Source organism: Epinephelus lanceolatus, chromosome 14 (genome assembly GCF_041903045.1).
Source record: "Epinephelus lanceolatus isolate andai-2023 chromosome 14, ASM4190304v1, whole genome shotgun sequence".
In the NCBI taxonomy this organism is placed as follows: Eukaryota; Metazoa; Chordata; class Actinopteri; order Perciformes; family Serranidae; genus Epinephelus; species Epinephelus lanceolatus.
Window position 1 is genome coordinate 23,073,120 of NC_135747.1, and position 17,383 is coordinate 23,090,502.

The following is a 17,383-nucleotide window of genomic DNA, read 5'->3' on the forward strand; positions in this document are numbered from 1 at the left end:
GAGGTTTAACGCCACCCCAGAGGAGGACAGAATTTGTTTGCTGTGTCATTTAGGTGACATTAAGAATGAGTTTCACTTCTTGTTTTACTGTCCTGTACATGAAGACATAAGGAATGTACTTTTCAGTGGAATGACCTCTGTGTATGTTGATTTGTTTTGGTTGGATGAGCATGAAAGATCTGAGTTGTGTTTCGGAAAGGGAACCTTTTATGAGTAGTCATAATATATAATATATTGAGTTTATAAAATATGATGCACTGCTACAGGTAAACTACATTTAAAGCCAGTCAAATTAAATTGAAATGTTACTTACATTCAGTGCATAAGTAGCTTTAATCCACTATTATACTAAATAAAATCATACTGACATAGCCTATTATCTGCATATATAGTCTACTTATAGTTTTTATATTAAAAGGACATTATGTACTCTATTTAAGAAACATTTTGAATGCATGCTTGCAGCAAACACTTATGATGTTGCTGTTTTAAGTTAAAAAAAAAAACACTGTTGATGGGCTGTTACTTAAATTACAATGGTCTCAGCATTTGCCCAAACTGGTTTCCAGTATGCAGAGCTCGCTTTATGTTACGTCATAGCAGGAGATGCACGAGAGGCGGGTTCACTCTGAAAGGGGGCCGTCTTAAATCCGAGGAAACCATTCAAAACCAGCAGAGGGAAAGCAACTCCCCGTGTCCATCACTCCACGAAGGCATCAGCTACCCACCAACACCAGTTACCCACCAACTAGCAGCCCGGAGAGAAACCCCCCAAGATGGCCCCTATCTCCATCAAGACTGTGCTGATCAGTGAAAGTGTGGACCCTCGCTGCAGGGGCATCCTGGAGGAAAACGGCATCCGAGTGACGGAGAAACAGAATATGAAGAAGGATGAGTTACTGGCGGAGATTAAGGTGAAGTTGGCACTCGTGCTGCGTTCAGGTGCATCGGGTGTCGATTTTGTTGCAACGCAACTTGCAGCCATTCTCCAATCGTGTTTAAAATAGTTTTCTCGCTTTACTTGACATCATTTTAAGAGCTCGCGTGATTTTTGCGGATCCACTTGAGAAGGGGGAAGTGTCTGAGCGGCAACTATTAAGAAGCACCTGTGGTTTTTACGCACAGTTTAATGTAAGGTGTATGCACGTTGTGGCATTTTCACTGTCGCTTTTCCTGTTCAGTCTGACACGTATTTGCAGGGTTGAGATATAACAACAATTGATTGTTCTGTAGCTGTGGTACCGCCCCTGGGAAGCTGATGCAACTCATCTGTGAGTTTACCGGCTCTCCCATCACTTGGTCTGAGCGCCACATGCTGCAGATAGGAAGCTGTTATCATGAGGCTGTGCATTAAACGCATATTTGCCTTGATTTTGTAGATTAGAAATAGAAACAATGGGTTGCAGTGGAGGTGTTCTCATACAAACTCAGGGTTCAACCTTAATGCTGTTCCATTTGTGGTTATCAAATAACAGCAAAGACCAAAGTTAAAGGGGAACACCGCCTAAATTAAGAATTCCAATATGTCATTTCCATGCCCTAGGAAAGGCTGGTCAATATTTCTAAACTTGAGCAACTCTCTCCCAAAGCCAGAAACCAGAGAAGGAAGTCTCAAACTTGTGATGTCATAGGCTATAAAGTCTGGAGCTGCTCCATAGACAATGAATGGGAACTTGATTTATTGGATCCATGACTGTTTGAGCTTTATTCTATTGTAATGTTCTCAGTTCTGAAACAGAAAATATATCCATATACTCAGAACATCGCCCTGGGTGCTTTCAGTGGCGTCTACGTCTTTCCCAAGTCATTGTCTATGCAGCAGCTCCAAACTGTACACTTACTAATATTTTTTGACTGTCTGAGACCACAGAAATAACATGTAGGAATGCTGTGGTTAATGTTAATTAAAATAAAGGAAATGGAACAAGGTCACAGTGTGTCACAGATGCAAAGCAGCAAACATTCCTGCATATTAAAAATGGTATGTCAATCTCCCTTTCGTCTCCTTTGAGTAAGTGTGTGAGTGACAGTAAGGGCTATAGCAGATGCGTTGCATCCATAAACCTGAAGCTCACTCCTTAGCTACTTAGATCATCAGCTTCAGATAAAATTATGCATTTACCACTTCCCTGATTGGTCAAGTGAGTTTCTAAATGTACTAGCCTGCTGTGGCATTTCATTTGCCTAGGGCAAACCTTAATGTTTAACAGTAGATTCAGTGCAGGTTTAACTCTCTGTTAGGCCCTGGTGCAGCAGTGAATTTGTGGGCCCCTGTTTAACCACTGACCCCAACCCAATAGGGCTACATCTTCACTAATATGTTATAAAATGCCCAACTATTGCTGCGTTTACGCCAAGTGTCCACACTACTCTGTTGTTCCCGAACCCATACAATGGAGACTCTTGAAAATGCTGCTGACCCTGTTTTAATTTAAAAACTCTAGTGTTGCATTTTAGTTTGGATGGGCAGAGAATGCTGACATAGGCACCCATGTTTGCTTCCTGATTAGGCCTTAGCAGTCACAATGTGTTAAGCCAAAACACACCTTTTGTTGTTTCATCCTTTCAGTTTTGGCACTGACATGGCTTCCTCTGGCGATGGATAATGCTCTAATATGTTGCCGTACTTGCTTTGCAACAACTCCCAATCTGTTTTCTGCCACCTTTACACCTACAGTATGTTACTTTCATAGCTGTTCCACCTTGTTGTTGGTCCATGCAAAGAAACCTGCCCAGGAAGGTAAAGGGCATGTCAGTATGCGTTTCAGGCATGTTAGGAGCGGAGAATGTATTGTTTTAAATTGAAAACATCTTAGGTAGTAGAGATTGTATCTTGTGTTTCATAAACCACACAGTGTTCCTACCTGCCCTTGTGTGCGCTGTGTACCAGTTACTGTGCTTTCACACCTGCAGCTGTAGAGGCAGATAATGTATTATTTTATACTAAAGGTGAAAAATAAGGTCAGTTACACAAGGTTTAGGAAGCAGCTAGTCAAATATCAGATTTGGCAGCAAAAAGGACCCATAAGAGGTGTTTTGATAATTTGAGTAGTTTGTGCGTAAGTCAAGCCTTGGGAGGTTAAATGAGGGAGAACGTTCTGGGTTAGGTTGACCTGACCGTTGGAACAGATGTGCCAAGTTTCGCAATAGGAACAGTTGTTTATGCCAGAGAGACAAAGAAGATAGAAAATATTGAGGCACGAAGTTCAGCTCTAGGAATAAGTAGGAAATCAGGAGAACTTTAGATTTCCAGGAAATACGACCCAAGCGTGTTTACACACACATACACACACGCAAGTGAACGAGCAGACGCCCATTATAAAAGCATTTGAAGGGTGATTGCTGTTTCGCTGTTTCCATCTGTTTTGCTGTGTAGACTAGCATACTGTTGTATGCTGAGTTCTGCGAAGTAACCCCGTTGGCTGTAACTTTCCTCCGTGGTTCTCCGAGTCTCTTCATTTCAGTGTTTGTTGAGCGTTTTCCTTACATAATTGGCGTTGTCGGCAGGATGAGGGCAAATCCCACAACAGTACAAGTCGAAGGAAACACGACGTGGTGTTTTCTGAACCAATCACCAGGCAAACTGAGGACGAAAGAGAAGACAAGGAGCACGGGACATCCACTGAAGGAAGCAATGCACAACCGTGTTCTTTTCTTCAGGTCCAGACCTAGAAAAAAAATAGACATTGTTGCTTTTTATTTATATATATTTTTTATATATATATATATATATATATATACACACACACACACACACACACACACACACAGAGTAGGGCACAAGCTAAACACACCTCTGGTTCAGCTCCCTTTAACTTTGTGATATGTGAGTGAAAATCTCTGATCTCACAAGCTGAAGTGTTGCCACGGTTACAGAATGATCTTGTACAAATAGGCCACTCATCATGAGTTACACAGATTTTGCTTCTAGCCTTGTAAACAGCTCAGGATCAGCTGTAGTTTACTGAATTTATGCAAGAGACACACATGCCGCTATCACACAGGCCTTTGGGTCGGTCCATTTGCAGCAAACCACACCAGAGTTCAGAGCCTGGAGGCAGATTAAGACACACTTCTTCAGACGGTTTCAATCCAGTTGTCAATGCTGTACCAGACCTGGGATTGGGTTGACAACTCTCACTCACATTATCCCAAACAAACAGTACTGACCGGGTTTAGGTGTGAAAGCTCCCACATACCTCTTTAAAACCAGTGACCAGGGTCAGACTGAGGGTTGTCTGACCCGTGTTCAACCCTTCTTTTGTCAATTTCAGTCCGAGCCACCCAACACAGGTTAATGCCTGGCTGTGACAGTTCAGGTATTACCTGGGTCACAACCCGGGAGCAATGCATATCAATTTCCTTGCATATCAAACACTTTGCATTGACCAGAGTACCACAAAGTATTGACACACAGTGAATCTGTGGGTTTAGGGGTCCTTGAAGGTTTTTGGCCAAAGCCTTGGGTAGATCACACAGATTTAAAACACCATGAGATCAACCATATACTTTCCTCTCTATCCTAGGACTACGATGGCCTTGTGGTTAGATCTGCAACAAAGGTAACGGCTGATGTCATCAATGCTGCTACTAATCTCAAAATCATTGGGAGAGCTGGAACTGGTGTGGACAATGTGGATGTAGACGCTGCAACCAAAAAGGGTATTATTGTCATGAAGTAAGTCACCAGTCTGTGCCTAAATTCAACTTACTACGCAGTTTCAGTTTAATGTAAAATGTCCACTAACTGTATACTGTTTTCTCAAGCACACCAAGCGGTAACACGATCAGTGCCGCCGAGCTGACATGTGCACTACTGATGAGCCTCTCAAGGTAAGATGAGCAACTGTCAAAATGTTGAGTCTTTTTAGTTGCAGAAGTACTGTAAAAATGTCATTATTTGGCCTTTCTGTTTCTAGAAATGTGCCTCAAGCTGCAATGTCCATGAAACAAGGGAACTGGGATCGCAAAAAGGTAGGCAGAGATTTTGTTTGCAGTTGGCACACAAAGCGATTACTGTTGCATGGTCAGCTCCATTGTCCAGCCAGTCATCACTAAGCAGATGTGTCACTTGGACAGGGTCATTGTTTTGTCTCTAATTTTACAGTTCATGGGTGCAGAGCTGTACGGCAAAGTACTCGGAATAGTTGGACTTGGAAGAATAGGAAAGGAAGTCGCCTCAAGAATGCAGTCATTTGGCATGAGGGTAATTAACAAGATTATACAAGGCTCGTCTCATTTCTCATTGGTTAATTGCGCTTTGATGCTTAGATGAACAAACATTGCAAGACATGTTTCATTTTGTCTGCTCAGACGATCGGCTACGATCCAATCACTCCTCCTGAGGTGGCAGCCAGCTGGGGGGTGGAGCCGATGTCTCTGGAGCAGCTGTGGCCGCAGTGTGATTATATCACTGTCCATACTCCCCTAATGCCCTCCACTGTTGGTGAGTTTTACTGAAGCTCTCGTGATTATATAACCAGCTGTACTGAAAAACTGTGATTTGTTTTTCACTTGTTTTCTTTTTTGTGCTCAAGGTCTGCTTTGTGATGAAACATTTGCTAAATGCAAGAAAGGAGTGAAGGTTGTGAACTGTGCACGAGGGGGCATCATCGACGAGGCTGCTCTCCTCAGAGCTTTGGAGTCCGGGCAGTGTGGAGGAGCAGGGCTTGATGTCTTTGTTGAGGCAAGATTATTTGAGCACACAATATAATGGCGATAGAATAATGACATCTGCATTTAGATTGGTTTCCTGAGAAGAGTTTTAAAGTTGTCTGTTTACATTTTAATCACTCATTGATACTAATAAAAGAGTTCCTCCAGCCTCCATCTTACATCGTGTTTACATTTGACCACAGGAGCCTCCTAAGGACCGCTCATTGGTCAACCATCCCAATGTCGTCAGCTGTCCTCACCTGGGAGCCAGTACGAAGGAAGCTCAGGCTCGCTGTGGGGAGGACATCGCTCTGCAGATTGTGGACATGGTGACTGGGAAGAAGCTGGTGGGAGCAGTAAGTTCTACTCTACATTTTCAAACAAATCAGTGCTCACTCCTGGAGAGTTGCTGCAACACATGTTAAAGGAGCATTTCCATAAAGCTGGAGGGGACCAGTTAAAGCAAGATATATAAATACATAGAGTATATGCAATTTGATGCACTTAGGTTGTCACATATCTTTTCACACTCAACAAAAAAGATTGTATGATATTGGAGAAGTTAGTTTTTGTCTTTAATTTAAATTTTTGTTAGACTTTATTCCCATGATAATTCTAGCAATAAGGCACCACAGCTATAAGTAAGCAGTAGAGGTGGGGGTAAAAAATCGATACAGCATAGTATTGCGATATTTTTGTGTAGCAATATCGTATCGTCACACAGTGCAAAGTATCGATTTTTTTCATTATAGAAATTATTAATAATGCAAAGCATTATTAAAAATTTGTAGCCTGCTAGAATAATATAATAGATTGCTTTTTCAGTTGACAGGATATATTTTGATAAAAGGTAATAAATTGCAATGTATCACAATTTATTTTATCGCAATACTCAGCATATTCCAACAGATTTAAAATGGAAATAATTTGTATCGTATTGTATGGACAGAGGAAGCTGAGGTAAATGGAGAAACAAATGAGTATTTACACAAATACAAATCCTGCTTCTGTTCTTGTAGTCCCCGAAATTGCCAGATTTTTTTTTCTATGAAAAAGATGAAGCTAAATTGGCAGCGCATTCCATCTCAAATAAATCAAAGGTCTCTTTCTTATTATCTTAGTATTTTGGAATATGTGATGCATGCATATGCTTCACACACGAGACATCAACCAACCTCTTATAGTCTTCCGAGTAAGCCTTAACTTTTACAGTCAGCATTTATACAAGACTTGCAAAAGTGGCTTGTTGTCAGCATTAGGTCATGGAGTCACTAAACTAGTTATTAAGGCTCAACCTAACAGACTCTCAGACTTAAACACACATCTGATGGTTGGATAAAGGCTGTCATACATTAGTCCATAAGTCTTCAGACTATGCTTTGGGAAATTATGCACAGTTCAGGCATCTTATCATTAACAGTACATTGTGAATTAACTCCAGTCCTATATCTTATATTCAGGCAAGTCTGCATTCTGAAATGCATCATCATGTATTGGCATAGATGACCTTGAGTCCTCATACCTTGTTATTTCAGAGGCTGGTATGTTTTCATTCCAGCCAAATGACTAATATGGTTGTTTTCATGATTTTGATCAGCTGCCTTTTGTAAAGCTAAGGTCACACTGCATGACTTTCAAAGTCATGAGATTGCTGCACTGTTCACACTACACAACTTGCTGTCTTATAATCGGGAGTCTCAAAGTCGTGGTTTTCACACTGCGTGACTGACTGGTGACTTGGGGTCACACACTACAGGATCTTTGACTGGGAGGAATCCCCAATAAGATTGAGAGGAAGAGAAATGGTGGAAGGTGGACTGTTGCACGCAATATTAATAGCAAACACAAACACACACACTTTGGAGAGCACAGCAGCACCGCTCGTCTCTGTCTTCAACCCATACCTTGCGTTCTCATTGGCTGTAGCTCATTGATAAAGTGCCCAACAGCTTCAGATATGAAGCATGATAATATCTGAGCTCAAAAGATTGAATACTAAAATGACGTTTTGAGATTGTTGTGCCCACTGCTCTTTCCAAGGTCGAGATAACTTTCAATGAAAACACTTTGAACAGCGTTGCACTTGGTTGATTGAGTCTGATTAACATCTGTAATTCTGTCTCTGAACTGAAAGTCTGAAAGTAGAGGAGGAAATATTATAAATAAAAAGAACCCACAAAGATATTAACAAATGGTTATACAATCAGACTTGTAGCATTGGAGAAAAGGTGGGAAGAGATGAGAGAGATTAAGATTTAATTTTATTGATCCCTTGGTGAAATCAACAAGACACCTTGCAGTATTAATAATAAAAAAAGTAATCCCCACTCTTAGCTTGTATCATGGCTGTAATGTTGGTCTCAAAATGCTTAATTGCATCTGTTCTCCAAATTTGTGATCACATTCAGTTCACAAAAGCACACTGATTTCATGTCTTCTCCTTTTTTGTAGGTAAACGCACAGGTTTTGGCCAGCACTTTCTCCCAGGAGTCTCACCAGCTGATCAAACTCGGAGAAGCTGTCGGAGCTGTGCTGCAGTCGTGCTCTGCTTCTGTGAAGCCGTTTAAACATGTCCAAATTACTACTCAAGGTAAGACTAACTGGTGTAACCAGTTTATGTAATCTGAAGAGGAGGGGTAATTGTGTGTATTTCCTCCCTCTGGTGGTGTGATTGTGAAACAGGCACTGTACTTAATGCTTTTCAGTTTTTTCTGAAGTCAACATATTTGCTTTCACCTGCTGATAGTGACAGTAAACACTATGTGCTCTTTTTTTCTTCAAACTAGGGGATTGCATGAAGTCCTCCACTGGTTACATGACTTCATCAGTACTGGTCGGACTGCTGAACCAAGAATCCGGCAACTGCCCGAACCTCATCAACGTACTAAGCCTGGCCAAGGAGTCTGGCATCATGGTACAACATCAGCTCACTCTGGGAAATGCCACATGATAATAACAAGTGTAAAGAAAATAACCTTTTCATACATGTAAACCAACTCTCCAGGTAAACCATACCCACTGTGGGTCTGACGGGGCTGCCAGTGATGTGTGTAAGGTGGAGATCGAGGCCAACGGCTGCAGCTACAAAGCCAGTGGCTCAGTTCAAGGTGGAGTGCCGGTCGTGCTGGAGCTGGGCGATAGTGTGTTCAGACAGCCAGTCTCTCTAACTGGAAACCTGCTGTTCTTCAAGGCCTCCGCAAGTCCTCAGCTCCTATCCTCAGTGGCTGGTAAGAAACTTAAAAGTGAGCCTGTAGTTCATACAGGTTTTCAAAATCCCTGTCACTATGTGAAACTGTGTTTTATGTAACATTTTCTTTTGCAGGGATTTAGCACTTTTAATGACAGGGCTCTCTTCCCCATGCACAAATGTTAACCTTCGGACACGATTTTCTCAGGGCACCATCGCTCCATCCTGGGCTGCAGCTCAAGACAATTGCGACTGGTTTAGAAAAATACAAACAACCCAGAGTGTTTTTTGCCATTAGTTTGGAATTATGATGGATTCAGCCAGACATTTGTGCTGGAGAAACATCTGGCTATGCAAGACTAGTATTCAAGCAATTCACTTGAGTAAGTGAAGCTTTCATGGTAATGTTACATACAACATGCCCAGACTGCATGGACTCACAAGACATCACAATATCATATAAACCAGATCCAGAATCAAACATATTAAAGTACATAAATCTCTGACAAAACATGTTATGTACATCCATCCATCCATTTTCATCCGCTTATCTGAAGCCGGGTCGCGGGGGCATCAGGCCAAGCAAAGCACCCCAGACATCCCTCTCCCCAGCAACGCTTTCCAGCTCCTCCTGGGGGACCCCAAGGTGTTCCCAGGCCAGACAACATATGTAATTCCTCCAGCGTGTTCTGGGTCTACCTCTGGGCCTCCTACCAGTGAGACGTGCCCAGAACACCTCTGACAGGAGGCACCCAGGAGATGCCTGAACCACCTTAATTGACCCATTTTGATGCGAAGGAGCAGCGGCTCTACTCTGAGCTCCCTATGGATTTTTGAGCTCCTCACCCTATCTCTAAGGCTGAGCCCAGCCACCCCATGGAGGAAACTCATTTCGGCCGTCTGTATCCACAGACTCATTCTTTCGGTCACTACCCAGAGCTCATGACCATAGGTGAGGGATGGACCAATAAATTGAAACCTTCACCTTCTGGCTCAGCTCTCTTTTCACCACAATTGTCCGGCGCAGTGCCCACATCACTGCAGAAACCGCACCAAACTGCCAATCCGGGGGCAGACTGTTTTAGACTCTCATCTTGATAAGTCCGTTTCCCTTTTTTGGGTGTCTTTGCAGTGTAGGCAGTTGTTGCCTACGCTGCTGACATAGCAACTTTTTCTGCAGGATTCTGTGCCATTGAATCAGGCTTTGCCATCGGAAAGGACATGCACAAGTATTTGCAATTGTAAAATAGCCAATAGGAACGCCCGCTCTCTGAAATGACCTGTGATCGGATAAAGTTTCCTGTCACAGGCTACATTTTCTAAAGCCTGAAGTGAGAGCCAAAAGGAGGTGCAGAAGTCTAGTTTTCTCTCAGCCCACTTGAATCACAATATGCTGAAAGGCCATTATGGAATTTTAGCCCAATGATGCCAAAAAAAAAGCTTACACCAGCATTAACACTTTGAATTTGGATGAAAGTTGGTTTTGAGTTATGACTTCTCCGGACTTAATAACTGTGTTTGTCTTCCTTTAAAATCACACCTATTTTCTCTTTCCCATTGTTCTTTGTTTAGGACTTCTGGCCACAGAGGGAGTGGAGATTGAGTCCTTCAGTGCTCCCGCAGACCGCACTGGGGATCTGTGGTATTGTGTGGGGGTGTCCTCTCTCCTGCGGGACCTCAGTGCCTTGAAGCCTTTGGTTAAGGAGGCTGCACAACTCAGCATTTAGATAACAGCAACAATGCAATCTGAAAATCTAATCATCTCCAAAGGGTGTCTAAAATAATTCATCCGACTTGGTCTTAGTATTCACTACTAACAACTTTGTGTAGAAGTTGTACATTTACTGTACAAAACTTTTTGACATAGGGGTGTAACAATACGCAAATTTGTATTGAACCGTTCGGTACGAGGCTTTCGGTTCGGTACGCATCACAAACTGAAAGATACATTAAGCTGTCCTGTTACATTTGAAAAGAAAATATACCGTTTAAACTGTGTTTAATATAAAGTTCTCAGAGCCACTGTGCTCAACAAGGCAGCCAAGACGCCTGAACAGGCAACCTCTGTCTGCTCTCTTTAGCAGCCAAGCTAGCAGCACATGTAGTCACTGCACATACACCCTAAACAAGGGAATGAAAGCCACTGCGTGGCTATAACCTCTTGGTCAGTAGCCAACAGCAGCTAATGTAATCACAAAGCACACACCCAGAGCAGTGAGCCATAACTAGTTGTGGGCCGGGTAGATGATTTGGCCAGAAAGACTAAGAGGTACATTAACAACGGCTATTTTGCTTGTGTTTATATGATTGTGGCATTTAACAGAGATGTTTACTCACATATTTATTAGACTGACAGAGCTGAGAGCTTGTGAGATGTAGCAAACTTGAAAAGTTAAAAAAAAAGATTTTTTCTTTTTGCGTTTCTACTTTTTTGCTGTATTGAAAACGTACCGAACCGCAGCTCTACTGTATCGTATCGAACCAAACCGTGAATTTTGCAAACTGTTACACCCCTATTTTGATAACATTCCAATGTTTAGATGCTTTACATGCACTTTGATTAAGTAAAAAAATGTGTCAGTGTCATGCTGATCAGTTTGTTTGACCTTTTTAAAGTGGAAGTGTAAAATAAAGTACACTTACTTACATTGTGCTTTCAAGTGAGTGTTTTTTATTCAACGTCACACTTTGACTATACATTTTAAAAGGGATGTACTGAACCAAGTTGCAGGTCTGTAAAGCACACATGTACAGTTTATTGCAATCCAATACATATATACCTGTAAGCATGCAGACATATACACATGGCTGCGAATACATACACTCCGATACACGCAATAAGTCTCAAGTGTCAGGAAAGGCCAATCTGTAAAAGTATGTTTTCAAAAGAGATTTAAAGACGTGAACAGAGTCAGCTGATCTGATGCTCAGTGGGAGGCTGAAAAGCCAAGGAGCAAGAACTGAAAAGGCTTGATTGAAACCTTCTGAGACAGAAAAGAAAAGCAGTGCAAATACTCCCAATAAAGCGCGAATACTGATTTTTTTTTTTTTTTTTTTTTTTTTTTTAAAAGGTGGCTAAAATACATTTATTGCTGACCATCCACAGTAGTACATTGCTTAGCATCCATGTCGGACTCCAGCCTGCTTCTCACAACAAACACACATGGTTGGGTTTAGGAAACAAAAACACATGGTTAGCTTTAGCGACAAAAACACGTGGTTAGCTGTAGCGACAAAAACATGTGCTTAGATTTTAGGAAAAAAGAACAAGGTTTGGCTTTAGAATCTTACAGGACAAGAACACCGCTCTCTCAGGTGAAAGTTGGTGTTTGTTGGACCCATCCACCACCCCTCCCACCTGCCCCATTCGGACTTTCACCGCCTTGTCTTTCATCTTTGTCCTGACACCTTTCCCCCTGAAACTGTAACCCCATTTCAAGTGAGCAGTAGCTTACGATGCGGTTCAGTTCAGTACACTTTTTTTCCGTTTCCAATGCGAAACATTGTGGATGGTACTGATGGAACCTTTCCTGACCATTACCCTTCCATTACCATAGAAATGCTAGGGTCTAGGTACCATATCTGAAGAATACTTTAAAGGTACATTAATGAAAATTCTTATGATGGCAAATGGATGCATATCATGCTGACGTAAAAAGGACGTCTTTTTTCGTCAGTTTCTGACCCCGCAAGTCACTGCTCAAGGGCTGGATTTCGACAACTTCAGAGTGAGACTGGGCTCTACAGCTCTTAAAAAATAACAATAACAATAATAAAAAAAATCTTTAAAAAAGCATCTTAAAAAACTTAAATATTAAAAACAATCTTAAAAAGAAAATGCAACTTTAAAAAAATCCGAACTATCCCTTTAAAATAGAATTTCGGCCCCTGCTGTATATACAAATATATCCCCCTTTAAAATGGGCCTTTCTTCATATGACTTCCTGAGATTGAAATTTGTTTTACTGATATTAAGGTCTAATTTTCTATGTATAAACTCAGAGAATCACCTTAAAGATTTAAGATTTTGTCTTATGCATTTAGTGTCCATACTGTATTTCAAGACTGTTTCTTCTCTCCTGCGTGCTTGAATTTCATGTAAATTTTCACTGTTGAACGAGTCAAACTAGCTGATGTAGTCATATCTCTCAGATCTTGTGCAGGAGTGCATATCGTGCACTGTGCTGTAATCCTTGTTAGGATTAGGTAAAGCCTTGGCCACACTGAAAGTGGGCTCTAAACGCCATGGCAACGACAAGAATGGGGGAAAACATGAATAGAGAACAGTGCAATGGCTCCATGTTGTTGCTGCGCTGCAGGCGACGCTCATTTGTGTAAGATTTGTATTCTGTGAGTGATGCTTTTCCGCCTGTTGGGTACACTAATGCGCCGCCCGTGAGTGCATCACGAGACTGTGGATGGAGGTTATATTTAGGCTCTGGGGGGAAAAAACACATAGCGGTGTTGGGTGATTCCTCTGAATGGTTGCTTGGTTTTGTCAAGGACCTGCTGGTGGAGACTTGCTGCAGGAGAGGGGAGGAGGGGGGATGGACGCTGCGCACAGATACCAAAATAGGATAGAGCTGCCTGCGTCTGTCGTGCACGCGCTAAATTGAGGCTCATGTGTGTTTATGAAGAAGAGCGTTCAGAGAGAGGACACACTGTCGAGCAGCACGGGTCATTCATGGAAACAGGGTGAAGGGTAAGCCTATAGTATTCTCTTACTGAGTCTATCCTTCTGTTTGTGAATGACATGGTGCATAAGGGTCAATGACAGCATGTTTTCAAGGCAGTAATGTTAATATATGTTGAGGGGGCCACATGGTGCAATGTGCTGCACCAATAATAACACTTCACTTTAGTCAGGACATGCATGCAAATATAACATCAATGTCAGTGTGTCATTTTGTGCTGTGGCTGTATGGTAGGGGGCAGATCCTCTTGGCAGATTTGGTCCCCTCCAGTGTTGACTCAATGGCTGCTTCGGCCTTGCTTTGCTTTATTGCCAGTCTTCACAGCAGATTGTGCAATTGACACGCTGTCCTAATTTCATTTTCCATAGATACCATGTCACATGAGCAAGCTGAAATCTACACATATGACTTCTGTGATGGTGACCACCCAGCAGAGCTCCTGGATGCTCTCAGGCACTTCTACATCAGTGGCTTGTTTACAGACGTTGCTCTACAATGTGGCGAGTCTGGGCAGGTGTTTCACTGCCACAAGGCGCTGCTGTCAGCCCGCAGCTCCTATTTCAAAGTCATGTTCACAGCTGACATGAGGGAGAGGTCAAACAGCGTCATCAAACTCACCGGGGTGGACTGCGGCATCTTGGGTGTGCTGGTGAATTATGTGTACACAGCGCAGGTGTGCATCACTGAGAGCAACGTGCAGAGTCTGTTGGAAGCTGCTGACCTGCTGCAGTTCATATCTGTGAAACAAGCATGTGAGGAGTTTCTCATTCGCCTCCTGGATGTGGACAACTGCCTGGGGATGCATGCTTTTGCTGAGCTGCACCTGTGTCCCGGTCTAGAGAGGGAGGCCCGCAGAGTGATGCTGAGCAGGTTCATGGAGATCATTCAGCAGGACGAGTTCCTAGAGCTGGACCATGAGAGGATGAGATCAGTTTTGGCAGCTCAGAACCTCACAGCGCAGAGGGATGAAGTGTTGATAGATGCTGTAGCCAAATGGGTGACCCATGACTTGGATAATCGTGTTCACTGTGCTGCAGAGTTGCTGCACTCCATCCATCTGGACCTGGATGAGATTTACTTCAAGACCACTTTAGAAGTGCACAGACAATGCTCTCTGAACAGTAAAGGGACGTTTAAATCTCTGATCGTTCAGGCTTTAAGATCCAATGGTAAGGAGATGTGTGCAGGCAGAAAAATGTCTTCCAACATGTATATCATTGGTGGATACTACTGGCACCCTCTCTGTGAGGTTCACATATGGGATCCAATCAGCAACACCTGGGTGCAAGGAAAAGACATGCCTGACCACGCAAGAGAGAGCTACAGCGTCACCTTACTTGGAGCAAATATCTATGTGACTGGTGGTTACAGGACAAACACTGTTGAGGCTCTGGACACAGTTTCTGTTTATAACTGTGACTATGATGAATGGACCGAGGCTTGCCCCATGATCACAGCTAGATACTACCATTGCTCGGTGGCTTTGCATGGCTGTATTTATGCAGTTGGAGGATACAGAGGAGGAGCTCCAGAGCAAGAGACTGAATATTATGATCCCCTGAAAAAGAAATGGTTCCCTTTGGCCAAAATGATCCAAGGTATGCAAAATATTAATTGATTTATATGCTTTGATTAATTGAAGAGGAAGATTTGCATGGTTGTCATGGTATTGTAGATGTTCCCATAGTGTTTAGTAAAAAGGAAACTTCTCCCGGGTGCCAAGCATGTAGGAGAACTATGGTGGCCAACACAAAAACCAACACATTCTCACTCCTGCCTCATCACATATTGACATTTGGTCATGGACTTTGAACGTCAAGATATGACGTGAAAGATACCCTGGTTGCGTAAGTTGGTGACGTTCTGGGACGCCGTGTCAAGTTCTGCCTGTTACATGCATTGTCTTCTTTCAAAATACACTTCCGTTTTCACAGAAAATATACAGTTTACATATAGTCTCTTTCAAAATAAATGCAATACGTCAGTACAACACCGCAAATTGACGTTTTCTTTCCTTCAAGAACAAACACGCTGGGTTCAGGCAACAAAAGAACGTGGTTAGGTTTACGAAAAAAAGAACAGGAATTGGCTTTAGAATCTTACAGGATGCAAATACCGCTCTCTCGGGTGAAAATCGGTGTTTGTTGGACCCATCCTCAACAGACAGGAGGGGTGGAGGATGGGTCCAACAAACACCGATTTTCACCCGACTGGACTTTCGCCGCCTTAACTTTCATCCTTGTCCTGCTGCATTTCCCCCTGATGCCAACGGGCACCGTTAAACCATAATGGAAACCGGCCTGGGTATCATGCTGACATTTAAGGACGCCTTTTTTCGTTGGTTTTTGATGCCACAAGTTACTGAGAGCCGGTATTTGGTTTGTTCATTCTGAGCTACTGTCGAACAACATGGCGGACACAGTGGAAGAAGACCCACTCCGTATGTAGATTTAAATGGCATATTCTAAGGTAACGAAAACGAAAAACGATTCTTATTTTCAGGTGATTATTAATGAAAACAAAGTTAGGAATACCATATACCATATCTGCCAATATATCCCACTAAATCCTGCACACTGGACCCAAGTCATCAATATTTATAGACTACAATGACTTATCAGATGTTTCCTTTAACTTCTGTTTTCTTTGAAGGTGTGGGAAATGCTACTGCCTGTGTAATGGGAGATAAAATCTATGTGACTGGAGGTCATTATGGGTACAGAGGAAACTGCACCTATGAAAAAATCCAAGTCTACAGGACAGATGTCAATGAGTGGAGTATCAGCACCATAAGTCCACATCCAGGTGTGAGAAAATGAAGAGGAGATAAGAATAAAAAATATGCTGATTACTGTATTCTGATTTTAAATCCTCTGTTTTCAGAGTACGGGCTGTGTTCAGTGGCTCTCGACAACAAGCTGTATTTGGTTGGAGGACAGACGACAATTGCAGACTGCTACGACATAGAGAGAGACGAATGGAGGCCAATATCGGTGATGAAGGAGAGGAGGATGGAGTGTGGGGCGGTGGTAATGAATGGCTGTATTTATGTAACAGGAGGATACTCATACTCAAAGGGAACTTATCTGCAGAGCATTGAGAAATACGACCCCGAGCTGGACTCTTGGGAGATTGTGGGGACTCTTCCAAGCCCAACTAGATCACATGGAAGTGTTTGTGTTTACAGTGTATAGTGTTAAACTCTGATCACATCATTTTGTTCCAAATCGATCAGATGTTGAACTTAATTCTGCCAAAGTCTGCAAATGCCAGATACACTGTCAGACAAGTTGTTGATTAAGCACTGTATAACTGCCTTTAGAGAGCTGCACGTTTGCCAAACTGTGAATATAGTCACAAGTATTTCACGTCAAACTCAGGGGCCTCACAGTTAACACTTAAGTTGACTTTTGAGTATTTCTCTTTTAATGTATTGAAAGTAGAAAGAAGATGACTGTATTTTAGTATTAATTAAATCCGCTTTATATACACACAGAATTCACCTCAGACTACTGATGCACTAGGGGGCTTCAAATAGTATTTTCCTTTTTTTAAAAACACAACTGTATTATTAATTGTTTAAATAAATCACTACTTGTGTGATGTGATTTCTGCCTGAATTTATCAGTGAGCTACACATTGGACTATATAAGGTTTATCACATTTTATTGAACACAAGGCTTAATTATTTATGATTTTACATTAATGTAATAAAATCAGAACATGCAAATAATAATAATAATAAAAAATACACCTTTATAAATACATTTTAAAAAATAATATAAAGTGTAAAAACATGTTATAAATCTCAGATCATATGAAATAAAAAACAGACTTGTTATGCACT

General features: G+C 42.1%; 2 protein-coding genes across 3 annotated transcripts; both read left to right on the top strand.

Annotated features, from left to right (window-relative positions):
* Nucleotides 1-667: 667 nt before the first annotated feature.
* On the top strand, nt 668-11,490 carry phgdh (phosphoglycerate dehydrogenase). The gene is made up of 12 exons (XM_033614152.2): nt 668-914; nt 4,527-4,678; nt 4,768-4,833; nt 4,920-4,974; nt 5,108-5,206; nt 5,314-5,446; nt 5,538-5,686; nt 5,859-6,011; nt 8,107-8,245; nt 8,442-8,569; nt 8,660-8,882; nt 10,415-11,490. The coding sequence occupies exons 1-12, from the start codon at nt 777-779 to the stop codon at nt 10,567-10,569; spliced, it is 1,590 nt and encodes a 529-aa protein (XP_033470043.2). The 5' UTR covers nt 668-776; the 3' UTR covers nt 10,570-11,490.
* A 1,665-nt stretch (nt 11,491-13,155) lies between these two features.
* Nucleotides 13,156-17,144, top strand: klhl23 (kelch-like family member 23). Of its 2 annotated transcripts, XM_033616432.2 has the most exons (4): nt 13,161-13,544; nt 13,905-15,134; nt 16,189-16,341; nt 16,420-17,144. In XM_033616432.2, exons 2-4 carry the CDS (start codon nt 13,910-13,912, stop codon nt 16,728-16,730), a joined length of 1,689 nt encoding a protein of 562 aa, XP_033472323.2. In that variant the 5' UTR covers nt 13,161-13,544; nt 13,905-13,909; the 3' UTR covers nt 16,731-17,144. The 2 variants fall into 2 exon arrangements, with proteins under 2 accessions (XP_033472329.2, XP_033472323.2); XM_033616438.2 differs by lacking the exon at nt 16,189-16,341 and having other exon boundaries at nt 13,156-13,544.
* Nucleotides 17,145-17,383: the final 239 nt, after the last annotated feature.